The 13,757-nt window shown below is 42.6% G+C and overlaps 1 protein-coding gene across 3 annotated transcripts in view; it reads right to left on the minus strand.

Annotated features, from left to right (window-relative positions):
- The window catches only part of PROSER1 (proline and serine rich 1), a 33,833-nt gene extending 20,207 nt beyond the window's left edge, over positions 1-13,626 (minus strand). For 2 of the 3 annotated variants that reach the window (XM_066237636.1, XM_066237635.1), the window contains exons 1-4: positions 12,847-13,625; positions 5,957-6,022; positions 3,609-3,677; positions 981-1,075 (exon numbers count right to left, since the gene is read on the minus strand). In XM_066237636.1, coding sequence (XP_066093733.1) covers positions 981-1,075; positions 3,609-3,677; positions 5,957-6,022; positions 12,847-12,891 — 275 coding nt within the window. In that variant the 5' untranslated portion in view covers positions 12,892-13,625. Of the gene's footprint in view, positions 1-980; positions 1,076-3,608; positions 3,678-5,956; positions 6,023-12,846 lie in introns of all 3 variants that reach the window. The other variant, XM_066237637.1, reaches the window with a different exon arrangement.
- Between the last annotated feature and the right edge of the window lie 131 nt (positions 13,627-13,757).

Consider the following 13,757-nt stretch of genomic DNA (forward strand, 5'->3'; position numbering starts at 1 on the left):
CATTTGTTTAATGCATGCAAGTTATGACTGATCTAAAGGTAAAGTTGTACCTCATGCTAAAAAACTTGAATTTTTTGGACATCTATACATTAAAATGCATATGCTATAAATAAACAACTTACAGACCTTTTCACATATGCAGAAGAGGAGGTCCCTTTTTCTCTGAGCTTACATTCATCATAATCATTTATTAAATGTTATGCTAGGTGTTTTCACACATCTAACAGTATTTTAAAGTTATATACCCCAGTAAGTAGGTGATATCCTTATTTTACAGTTGAGGAAAATAAGGCCCATAAAGAATAAGTACAAATTAAGCAAAAAAAAAGTCAGGATGTGGCCAAACCTAACTAGAAATTTTATGGTTTTATCAGCAAACCTTTCAAGTTATTCACAGTAGGACAGCAAAGCAAGTCATTAATATAAAGATAAATCAAAATAAATAAATTTGATCAATCCCATTGTTTTATAAGTTATAATCGTGTAAGAAATACATTAGCTATTTTCATACAAGAATTCAGCTTTGCCTGACTAGGTTGTGGCACAGTGGATAGAGCATTGGACTGGGGGATTGGGATCAGGAGGACCCAGGTTTGAAACCCCGAGGTTGCCTGCTTAAGCACAGGCTCATCTGGCTTGAGCGTAGGGTCACAGACATGACCCCATGGATGCTGGCTTGATCAAGGGGTTACTCACTCTGCTGTAGCCCCCACTCAAGGCACATATGAGAAATCAATCAATGAACAACTAAGGAACCGCAACGAAGAATTGATGCTTCTCATCCCTCTCCCTTCCTGTCTGTCTGTCTGTCCCTATCTGTCCCTCTCTCTGTAAAAAATAAGAATTCAGCTTTATGCTTTTATAGATTTTACTACAGTTCCGTTTACTAATGCAATTCTGATACATTAATAAACACTGAGTTAAAAGACACTTAAAAAAACCTCCAAATGTCCTCCAATGAAATAAAAAGACATACTTACGAAGCTAACAGTTCAAGAGCAACTAACTTGTCTTTACTAAAGGTGAAACAGTTGAGTATATTGACCACTTCTGCCGGGTGAACAGCCACCATTTTCTGTCAACATAAAAAATAAATTTAATTTCAACATGAGAAATTTTTAAGCCAGAAATTGCCATTTTGGAGGAATGTTCATAATATAAATAATGTTCATAATAAAAATATTTGAGGTGAAGACTGGTTACTCAAAAGTAAGCTCTGGCTAGTGTGGGAATTAAACTTTGGCTCTTCAATGTAAGTATTTCAAAAAAAGACCTTAGTTCCTCTATGAGCTCTTTTTAAAGCTATATTTCTCAATATGTTCATCTACAGAAAAAAAAATCACACTAACTTTCCTCAGACAGATAAGATAAAAATAAGATAGTTATAAATATGGGAGATCTATTGTACTAGGTATGCCATAATGCCATAATCAGCACTTCCTGAAGTGAGGTCCATGATGCTGACGGAGGTATTAGAAGTGAGTGCTAGTGTCACACCAGTCAAGAAAGAGATATGCTAGCCTGACCAGGCGGTGGCGCAGTGGATAGAGCGTCAGACTGGGATGCGGAAGACCCAGGTTCGAGACCCCGAGGTCGCCAGCTTGAGTGAGGGCTCATCTGGTTGAGCCCAACGTCGCTGGCTCAAACAAGGGGTTACTTGGTCTGCTGAAGGTCTGTGGTCAAGGCACATTAAAAAAAAAAAAAAAAGAAAGAGATATGCTAAACAAGTTTTTTACTGTAGAACTTTCTTAAGTCTTAAGTGAATGTGATTGTGGCATCCCAAGATTGTGTGGGATATTACATAACTTATTTGACCAAGATTCCTTACTTTTGAAGAGCAGGAAGAAGATCTGGCCAATTATAGATCTATGTTAAAGTGGAAAAAATTCAAAGGCACAGCCCATGTAAGAAGATCAGTTAGAATCAACATCCAAACCAGTCCTAAAGTTTGGAGCAGTGGTTTCATGTGCCACCTAAAGAATTGGTAAAACTAGCCCTGGCAGGTTGGCGCAGTGGTAGAGTGTTGGTCAACCGTGTGGAAGTCCTGGGCTTGATTTCCTGGTCAGGGCACATAGGAGAAGCAACCACTCTAACCCCTCCCCCCCCCCGCCATCTTTCTCTCTCTTCCCTTCCCACAGCCATGGCTCAAATGGTTCAAGCAAAGTTGGCCTTGGGCACTGAGGATGGCTCCATGGCCTCACCTCAAGTGCTAAAATAGCTCAGTTGCTGAGCAACAGAGCAGCAGCTCAAACAGGCAGAGCATCGCCTGGTAGGGGGTTCGCCCGGTGTTTCCTGGTCAGGGCACAATTGGGAGTCTGTCTCTGCCTCCCTGCGTCTCACTTAAAAAAAAAAATTAGTAAAACTATATACCCCTTTGCATGTTTTTAAACTGATAAATAAACATTTACCAGAAGTTTAAATATTTGCAAAATATTGATTTCCTTAGTTGTAAGTTTATTATATATTTGTAAGAGCCTTGGAACTACTGATTTAGCTCATTTACGAAAAGGTATTATGTAACCTAATTGTCAAAGTCAGTCTTCAGTGTGAATACAATCAAATCAAACTTTGTCAGAAAACGTTGGGCTTAATTTAATTCAAATAAATTCATTATGTTGCACTTGTGTTAGCCTTCTCGCCTCTGAATTTTAATTGTAAAGAAGGTAAATAGGCAAGCAGGCCTCAGAGCTTTGTTATGAGTCTGCTGGCTTGGTAAAACAGGGTAAGGTCCCCACAGCATTTCTTACAGAAGCCCTCTGCTTTGCTCTCCCTCTCAGGAGACTGCACTGTCTGGTGGGCCCTTGGGGAAAGATCTTCACCCCCAGGTGATAGGTGGCTGGGTGAGATAATCCTTTCCTTATAAGGTAGAAAAAAAGCAATTGTTAGCATGAACAGACCAAAACACTTTTTTTGGGCAAATTAGTTTAGGAAGTTAAGGATCTGTGTGATACTCTATAAAAAACTTCTGATATAGCCAGATACTGTTCAAATTTAGATGCCTCTGTTAATCTAGGCTCTAAACGGTGCAGTCCACACAGTAGCCATTAGATGCCTGTGCCTATTTAAGTTAAAATTAAATAAACTGAAGGATACAGTTCCTCAGGCAGTCCACACATATTTTAAGGGCTCAAAGGCACATGCAGCCAGTGGTTATCATACTAGATAGTGCAGTTAGAGAACATTTCCACTGTCACCGAAATTTCACTTGGATAGTGTTTGTCGAAAGAATGTAAGTATAAACCCATCTGAAAATTCTTCTAAGACCAAATACAAATGGGTGAAGATATCCAAAAATGGAAGAAAGCACATTAAAATATTTAGAAATTCAAATCCTATATTTTGCTTGCCTATAAACATTTTCTCCTCCAATTTGCCATTAAGACCCTATGGTATCTGGTCTTAGAAGAATGGTCTGCAATTTAAATTTACAGTTTGAGAAGTTTTAATTTTTTAACGAAGTTACTTTGAATAATCGAAGTATAATAAAATTTAGGGTCAGTTTTTTTTTTTCAGTGCAAACCAATGACAACTTGAAATGAATTACAGAGAACTAGGAGAGAATCCAATATACTTAAATTCTACATTCTAAGGAAAAACAAGTTACTTACATGTTGTAATGCTTTCATTGCCTTTAACTGAGGCTCAGCCCAGGAGAAATATCTCAGTAAGTCAACCACCTGAAAGCAAAGAAGTAACTTAGCTCTAATGACATTGTGTTCACAAAAATTTCTGCAAGGTTATTTCAGTATTTTGAATTACTATACAAAATGTGCAGCCTGGGCTCAGATGACGAGGGGAAACATGGACCAGAGTTTAGGCTGTGTTCAGAGTAGCCTTGTGCAGTTACTTAAATTCAAGTCAACTGAAATAAAATCAAATAAAAAAACTTAGCTCCTTACTGGCACAAGCCACATTTTAAAGTGCTCAACAGCCATATGAAGCTGGTGGCTACCACAATGGGCAGTGAGGGCAGGACATCTGCACCCTCACAGAAAGCCTTGGACAGCAACTGGTTTAAAAACAAAGAACAGTATATGATACAGAAAAAAGGAAAGTAGATAAAGAAAAGAAAGGTTAGAAAAGTACTATATGGAGACAAAATGTCAGCTTAGGGATATAAAGATTTACTATGAATGGAAAACTTAAAAATGTAGGGGAGACTGACAGTTTTGATCAATTATAAAAGGTATTCAGTGGTGTGGTTTAGTGTAGGCTCACTAGTCTCTACTCTTTAACTTGAATCTGGAGGGCATAATACTCAAATTCACACCACATAATAGCTATTCCCTAAAAAGGTTAAGAATCACCATGAACTACTCCAGCAGCTTCTAAATGGCAGGTCATTTTCGGAGCGCAGCTAGCCAGGCTCTCTCTCCCATTATCACCGGTGAACTTCAAACAAATGAGGGTGACATGGTGAGACAGCTAGGAAGAGGTGAGCAGGGCAGCCAGATCACAATATTGAAGTCTCTACATGGTCACTGCCACCCTGGTAAAAGGCTTCAAGATGCTCCAACAACAAAAAGACTCAAGAACAGTCTAATAAAATTTGGGTTAATGAATTATATTACTGTGAGTTCCAGCCTGAAAATACATATATTAAGATCTCAATTATTGTACAAAGGAAGGTTAATGTTAGAAACCAGAGTGATATTGTATAGAAGAATAAAAATACTTTTTACACCTTATAAAAAGAAACAAAAACAGCAAATAAGTAATATGCATTCTTTCTAGACAACTTGTTAAGAGTGTATTGTATGTCCTTACCTTAATAGAAATGTATTTACTACATAACAAATGCTACCCGGCACTTCACCAGCTATAAAACTTTAAAAACTATCATGTCTGACACAGGAAGAAAAATTTTCACTATATAAAGCAGGTTTAGAATGTTACATCTTTAGAAAGTGGCTTAAAGTTTTTCATGACTTTAGCAAAGCAGAGTAACCACTAAGAAAAGCTTTCTACAAAGTTTCACACAGGCACACACACACACAAACAAAGGAAAAAAAGATATTTATAAGAAACAATAAATCTTTTCAAAACATTTAAATTTTAAGAAAGAACAAGGTGACTAAAAAGTAATGACTGAAACACACTCATCAAATAGGCAGCAACCCAGACAAGCCACACAGCAGCTTTGGAAATTGAGCAGGCAGAGTCCCACAGGCTTATGCTTTGCACTTGGAACAGTGAGAAATAGATGAAAAGTTGGAGCATTTATTAATTCAATCCATAGATTCACACATTGTCTATCCTACCTATGTTTCAACACTTTCCCAGACCTGTTCTCCAGATGTACATTTCTATTTTTGCCCTATTTGTCTATCAAACATCTTCCAGGTGCCAAGCAGGCTTTCAGTGTATATAGACATATACACATTTTTTTAAATTAGCAAACTCTCCCTTAAGTTAGGTAAAATGTTTTTCATTAAACCACCACTGGTCTTCTGGCAGTTACAGAATCTATTTATTAGACACTGTAATTTTTTTCTGGTTACTGCTAAAATTTCTGCTTACTGGCTTCATATAAGAAAATATTTCACCACTGATTCAAGTTTTCTTTCATAGTATGGGATGAATTTTACAATTATTGACTTATAAATACTACACAAAGTTAAGTGTGCTTACCACTAGAAGTTTATATATTTATGCATGATACTGTGTCCAGAATGACAAACATTTCGAACTGTTATTTTTTAGACACTGCATTTTAAAATCAGATATATTGTGATGAAAGAGAGTATGTTTTTAAAATACCCAAGCTAAAAAAAAAAAATACCCAAACTATAAATTCTACAAAGTTTTCTACCAAAACAGAAGGCTTCTGAAGTTCCTGAATACAGCAACAAAGAAAAAGCAATTCTGACCTTGACCAGCAGGTAAGTAAACATGAACCAGAGCATCATGTTAAAAAAAAAAAAAAAGACTTTTGCTTCAACAAACAGAGTAATACCTGTTCACTGGAGAAATATCCGTGCACATATTCAATTGCTTTCAATTTGTATTCTGTCAAAACAGCCTGGAAAACAGAAAAACAGCATTAATTAACTCTTTGATAGTACAAACGTTCATGTACGTCCTCGTGCCTCCTTACCATCCAGAGTACGATCAATTTATTTTAGAAATGTGTAAGGCAACATTAAAAAAAGGCAAATGTATGTTCTTCTTGTTTCCATAAATTGGTTATCAAACAAACATGATTTGAAGTTAATAAAACTGTAACTGGAACTGATTTCGATTTTTGGAAAAAAAAAAACAAAATAACTCACTCCCAGGGGTCAGCGAGCATGAAAAAAACTCACCACTTCAAGAGTTAATATATATAAACAGAACAGTAATAAGCATACAGTAAAAATGTCTAAGCAACTCAAGACAGTGGAAGACCTTCTTCAGCCCAGTATGTAGAGGTGGCTAAAGTCACTGTGGTGACAGGACATTCTACCTTTCCAGGTTCCATGCTGTAAGGAATACACTGAGACAGCAGGAACACGTCCTGGGCCTCCCTACTCACTCTTACAAAAAAGGGAATAAAACTGTAATAGATAAGGTTCAACATTAATAGGAATTATGCATGGAATTTATGTAATTAAAGAGTTTCAGAACACCCCAAATTCAACCAAGTTGTCATTTTTAAGATTGAATGTATCAGCCTGACCAGGCAGTGGCGCAGTGGATAGAGCGTCAGACTGGGATGCGAAAGACCCAGGTTCGAGACCCCAAGGTCGCCAGCTTGAGCGAGAGCTCATCTGGTTTGAGCAAAAGCTCACCAGCTTGAGCCCAAGGTCACTGGCTCGAGCAAGGGGTTATTCAGTCTGCTGAAGGCACATATGAGAAAGTAATCAATGAACAATTAAGGTGTTGCAACGTGCACAAAAAAAAACCCTAATGATTGATGCTTCTCATCTCTCCGTTTCCTGTCTGTCTGTCCCTGTCTATCTCTCTCTCTCTTTCTGTAAAAAAAAAAAAAAAAGACTGAATGTATCTGACATTACCCATCTGTCAATTATTTATTCAGCACCTGTTATGTATGTCAAGGTTCCTGACATGATTTCTATGGGCATATGAAAACTCAGTGAGCTAGAAGGCTCTGAATTCTATCTACACACTTGCCACACTGGTGGTGTGGATCTTGAGAGGCACTTTAATTACCCTGAGCACCTCCTTACTCATAAAAGGGAATGACATTCATTACTCACCTCAGTTACTGTGATGATTAAATAGTCAATAGTAGATCTGACACATAAGAGGTATTCAGTAAATGACAAGTCCTTTCCTCATGTGGCATCATCAAACAAGGGGGAATTCAGAGAGAAATCCGGTGGCCTTGACCCAACACTATCTAGAGCTGAAGCCAGGTATGCTCTCCTTGAGACTATTCGTTATAGATGAATAGTCTCATAATTTGGCAACTACTAATCTTTAAAAATCAACCAATCATTTTGCTTTTACTATAAAACAATGGTATCTGTACTTTCCACATACCTTTCTGCTAGGAAAAAATACTATGACAAGTCAACTAAGAAAACATCCAGGATGTTCAGTAATCTAATTTTCATTGAAAAAGAAAATGGCATTCTGAATAATATACTCTTGGGATTTTGATTATCATTCTTGAACAGTCAAAAGCAAGTTTCTAGACAAAATGCTGAATTGTGTTGATGCTAAGATATGTCTCAATTCTTTCATCAGTGCCTGAGACCTAGCTGTATCCCTAGGCACAACAACACAACACTCTGGAGTCAGACTGCCTTCATTTGAACACTGGATCACACCCCTCTTCTTTACCCCCTTCTCCACTTCCTCCCTGGATAACTGACCTAACTAGCTAACCTCACAGAAACTAGGTTTGCATCTGTGAAATGAGTATAATACCTACACCTCTCAGGTTGTTAGGATCAAATCAAACAGCGCATATAGCACAAGGAGAAAGTGCTTAGAACAGACACATGAATAGTAAGTACTCAAAAATTATAGCTATTATTACCTCCTTTTTGAAGAATAAATTCAACATTGCCTTTTCTCCTACTTTCTTCCTCCTTCTTACTGTCATCCTACATGACTTTGATTTAAATGACAGTAGGGACAACCAGTATGACCTATGGTGGCCCTCAGGAAGATTTTACCTGGTTTAAACTAACATAAAGTCTTAGAATAACTTTTAAAAACCAATAGTAAGTCTCATATTCGGGTATGGCTATATTTTTTATCCCATTTTAGTCAATGTAATGCCAGTAGTGAAGGCCAGGCAGGTTCACATTCAATTCAGGCAGACAGAGAAACTGCAGAGCTGGAAAGCGTTGGGCCATTCCGTTTAACAGTCTTGCAATGCTGGACTAGCACACAGGCAGGGGAAAACTGCTTCTCAAGCAAGCAGCAAGAATTGCCCCTCACAGTGGCAGGCAGGCAGGCAGGCAATCCACCATGGGCAATCTGCAATCCCCCTGAGCGCAAGCACCCATAGCCTTACATAGGCCATACACACATCCTTCAGCCACACACTTATGCATCAATCAGCTGGTAAACCGGCAAGCAAGCCTAACACAGCTGTGCCACAATTCACCCCTTTCGGGTTGCTTACCTCACAATAGGTACATTAGGCCCTGGCTGGTTGGCTCAGTGGTAGAGCGTTGGCCTGGCGTGCAGGAGTCCCAGGTTCGATTCCTGGCCAGGGCACACAGGAGAAGCGCCCATCTGCTTCTCTCCCCCTCCCCCTCTCCTTCCTCTCTGTCTCTCTCTTCCCCTCCCACAGTCAAGGCTCCATTGGAGCAAAGTTGGCCTGGGCACTGGGGATGGCTCCATGGCCTCTGCCTCAGGCACTAGAATGGCTCTGGTTGCAGCAGAGCAACGCCCTAGATGGGCAGAGCGTTGCCCCCTGGTGGGCATGCCGGGTGGATCCCGGTTGGGCGCATGCGGGGGTCTGTCTGACTGCCTCCCCGTTTCCAACTTCAGAAAAATACAAAAAATAAAATAAAATAAAATGACAACTACAAAAGTGCCTTTCAATCTCCCTGAGCAATCTGCCCAAGGAGTTAACTGAAAGCCCGCCTCTATCCCCTCACCCCATGGTGTCACCCATCAAAGGTGAGGGGCCTCTATAGTCCAGGGCCATGTCCACTGAAGAAAGTGATCTTGGTGCATCTCTGCAGCTGGATGAGAAGCAGTCCATGACAGACAGCCTAGCTGTCTGTGCCAGTCACCAAGGTAAAACATTCATTGCAGGCAATGCCAACACCTGCTGCAAATTAGAAGGGGACCAGTGGATTGCCAATTTCACATGGGGCATCTGGCCCCCACCCGTCCCTGTTGGATGGGTCTCTTGCCCTTCCCCCTATTCAAACTGGGACAATGGGTCACAGGGATCCTACAACCTGAATATCAGCCATTTTCTTGACATATGCTGGGGCTATTGGCTTCCCCCACTTTTTCAGCAGCTAGAACCTCTGTTCTGACTCAAGTTGCTGTCAAAGCTTCAACAAGACTTTATTTAGGCTTGCCAGCTAATTTCTCCCTATCTGCCCCGGCCGCAATCAAATCTACCCACATCTGTGTTTGGGTAACTTTCATAGGCTAGTTTCTTGTTAGTCATGGGGGCAGCAAGGGCAGCAGCCCTCACAGCCTTACAGTCCATCTCTGTTCTGGCGAGCATAATGTCATCCCTATGTCCCACAACCGCAGCAACTAGGCTGCCAAGGACACCACTAACTCCATCAGCTCTGCCTGGGTATAGGACTGGACCACAGAGTGCTCCACCATCTGCGGTGGGGGTTGTGCCTGTCCCTGAGGGACTCCTGGCTGCTGGGTCTTTACCTTCTTGGTGACCACAGGCCAGGCTCTGAGTCTGCGGATAGCAGTTGCAGCTTGAACTTCTTCCTCAGAAGAGTCGGATATGCCTGCTCCCAGTGACTCAGAGCCACTCCACTGGCAGGAATGCAGCTCCGTCTTCTGCACCTGCTTTGGCTCCTGCCTCATGTGGCTGCTGACTCTTAGCCTAACTGAAACTGGAGCTCCTGAACCCACAGTTGTTTTTCCAATAGCTGTCACTGCCAACATTCAGCTTCCATGGCAAACTGCAACTTGTGAACCCGCAATTCCTTCTCCAGAGACCGGTCCAGTTATAGGCGCCATTGGTGCTCAGCCTGCATCTCACACTGCAGCTCTCAAACCCAGCTGGTCTTATTCTCCAGCGCTTGCTCCAGTTTCCACTGTCATTGTCACTCGGTCTGCAGCTTATCCTGGGGCTTTTGACCTCGCTCAGCTTCTCACACTGAGCTCCTGGTTTCTTCTCACATAATTGTAAAAAAAATGCCTAGCCCACGGTCCCCAACAGAAGAGACACTGGGAACAGCCACTCTTCTATTCCACCCCTCTAGGGTGTCAGAGGCTCCATACCAACCTGCTCTGAATCCTGCCAACTACGCCAGATATAATGCCGGTGGCCAAGGCCAGGCAGGCCCGCAATGGATTCGGGAAGATGATAGAGAAACTGCAGAGCCAGGAAGCATTGGGTTGTTCCATTTAATAGAGTCTTGCAACAGTGGACAAGCACACAGGCAGGGGAAAACTGATTTTCAGGCAAAGAAACAGCAAGAATGGCCCCCCACAGTGGCAGGCAGGCAATCTGCCATCCACAATTCCCCTGAGCTCAAGCACCCATAGCCTTACATAGGCCACACACACATGGTTCAGCCACACACTCATACATCAATCAGGCAAAGTGCTTGAAGCCAGTAAACCAGCAAGTAAGCAAGCCTAACACAGCTGCCCCACAGTAGACTAAGACAATACTGATGCATCTAATTATTTGGCCTGGACAGCACCAGACATTTTGATCGCAAACCAGAAATAATGACTTAAGTTGCTTATGTGAATGATTTTCATCTGAAAAACTTGCCTTACCCTCTTTATTATTTACTACATAATCTTTTCACAACTTAAGGGAGAGAATACTCAAAGTGACACCCTCTAGCTTCTGAAGTAGAAATTTACTGATCTACCTGAATGCACAAATTACTTTTTCATAAACAGTAACTAAATATAAGCTCACAAATTGGAACAAATTCTAAATACATAGTTAGCAAACTGAGATTTTATTGCAAATTTTTATTACAAAATGGGTCTGCAAAAGCAGAAATTTCGTTCAAAAAAGAACATTCAAAATTTTCAAATGTGTAAATTTTACTGCATATTCAAATAAAAAAAATGCTTTATAAAGAACTATGAAAAAAGCCTGACCAGGTGGCGGTGCAGTGGATAGAGAATTGAACCCGAACACAGAGGACCCAAGTTTGAAATCCCGAGATTGCCAGCAGAGTGTGGGCTTATCCAGCTTGAGCACAGGGTCGCATGCTTAAGTGTGGGATCATAGACATGACCCCATGGTTGCTGGTTTGAAGCTGAAAGGCCGCTGGCTTGAAGCCCAAGGTTGCTGTCTTGAGCAAGGGGTCACTCAATCTGCTGGAGCCCAAGGTTAAGACACATATGAGAAAGCAATCAATGAACTAAGGTGCTGCAATGAAGAATTGATGCTTCTCATCTCTCTCCCTTCAAGCCTGTCTGTCCCTATCTGTTCCTCTCTCTGACTCGGTCTCTGTAAAAAAAAAAAAAAAAGAATGACGAAAAACATTCTACTTTATAGAGAAGGAAGAAAAAAAGCACTATAGGCCCTGGCCGGTTTGCTCAGTGGTAGAGCGTCGGCCTGGCGTGCAGGAGTCCCAGGTTTGATTCCCAGCCAGGGCACACAGGAGAAGCACCCATCTGGCCCCCCTCTCCTTCCTCTTTGTCTCCTTCTTCCCCTCCCACAGCAAAGTTGGCCCAGGAGCTGAGGATGGCTCCTTGGCCTCTGCCTCAGGCGCTAGAATGGCCCTGGTTACAACAGAGCGATGCACCAGACGGGCAGAGCATCGCCCCCTGGTGGGCATGCCCGGTGGATCCCGGTCGGGCGCATGCGGGAGTCTGCCTCCTCGTTTCCAACTTCAGAAAAAAAAAAAAAAAAAAAAGCACTGTACGCAGGCAATTTTTTTAAATATAATTTCATAAACTGAAACAAACTAAGCACCAGAGCACAAAGTAACAAATCTTTTCAAGTCAGTGAAAGTCTACAGGTATGGAAACTTGGAGGAAATTGCCCGGAAGTTCTAACCAAAGAACTGCTAATTAGCATAACAATGTCACACTAAATCCTTCTAGTTCTAATTATGTAAAATCATATTTTCTGTGCTTGAGGTAGTAATGCTGGCAGGCTACATTCCAAAATACTTGCTGTCTGATTTATTCTGGGAGGTAGGCTACAAACAGAGGCCTCTAAAAGAACAAAAAAGTGTAAAGTAGGAGGAAAAAAGCTTTGCAATTCAAGTTACTGAAGCCCATTCCTAAGAGTACGACTTTAAAGTTAAATGCCACTTTTCATTAAGGCACCAGCTTTGTCCGGCCCAGGCAACAGTGTGTGCCAGCCAATTCTGAGATCTGAAAAACCTGTCCTAATAATCACCATTAAAGAAACGTCCTTAAAATATATTATCTCTAGCTCTCCGTGTCTTGTTCCTGGAAGATCGGTTCAGAAAGAGTAAATTACTTATCCAGAAGTACATAGGTATTAACGATCTGCAGAGCCAGCTTCAGAACCCAGGGCTCTTAGTATTAAAACATGCACAATACTACATCGATGTTCAAGCGCTACCATAATTCCTATTTGTATCATGAAATGGATGAAGACGTTAAGTCCTGCGCTGCATGCTAACATCCCAAACAGTTTTGCAACCCTAAAGGCCGGTTATTTTGCACGAAGAGAATAAACCATGAGAATTTGCGTAGCTCAGAGTCATTGAAGAAATTAAATGTCATTACCTTTCTAATTTCATCCAGAACCATTTCAAAGGACTTTTTGTCCATCTTGGCTACTTTCTCCACGTGATTTTACAGAAAAAAAGACTTTCAGAAGCAGGAGAATGGATGCGAGGAGGTAGACTGCTTAAAACTCTGGAGAGGAAAATAAATCTAAAAATGAAGACTTGCAAACACCTTTTTATTAAAAAACAAAAACCGGCCAGGAAGCCTCAGGTCACTTTGCGCTGAGTCCGCAGGGAATTCGGGCTCGGCAGCCGGGTGCGCGTCGGGTCCCCGCAGCTGAGGTGCCGGGCCTCGCAGGGGACGGTCGCCCGGCCGCGTTCCTGACACGGCGGCAGGGAGAGCGCGGTCCCCGCGCCCCACGCCCGGCGGCGGCCGGCGAGCAGAGGTGCCGGCCTGCCTGCACCCACGAGCGCTGGCCTGCTGGCGCTCACCACCGCGACCCTGGCCGCAAGGCTCCGCGCGCGCGCATCCCCAGCAGCAGCGCCGGCGTCCGGGGTTCGAGCTCCGCAGGCCAGAGGTGGCGGGCGGGCAGAGTCTTTGTTACCGCCAGCCACAGCTTCCGGGCGCGGGCCGGCTGCCAGGCAGCCCCGGAGCCGCGCGGAAGGCCGCGGTCCTGAGGAAGGGGGCTCCGGAACCCCGCAGGGCCAACGCTGCCGGGAGCCCTTCCAGTTCCCCTGCAGCGCACACCGGCTCCGGTGGCGGGCTTTCGACGAAGCCCGCCGCGCCCGAGTGAACTCCACGCCGCAGCACTAATTTAGGCCACTCTTTCCTGAAAGCCGGCGGACGGGTCCTGCTGGGGAAACATAGGTGTCCAGGGCGCACGCCTGAACACCTCGGAAGCGGATGCGCAGGAAACCCTCCGCGGAACCGGGAAGTTCTTTTCTGAGGGTCACACCCTGGGTCTTGGG

Source organism: Saccopteryx bilineata, chromosome 6, assembly GCF_036850765.1.
Source record: "Saccopteryx bilineata isolate mSacBil1 chromosome 6, mSacBil1_pri_phased_curated, whole genome shotgun sequence".
NCBI lineage: Eukaryota > Metazoa > Chordata > Mammalia > Chiroptera > Emballonuridae > Saccopteryx > Saccopteryx bilineata.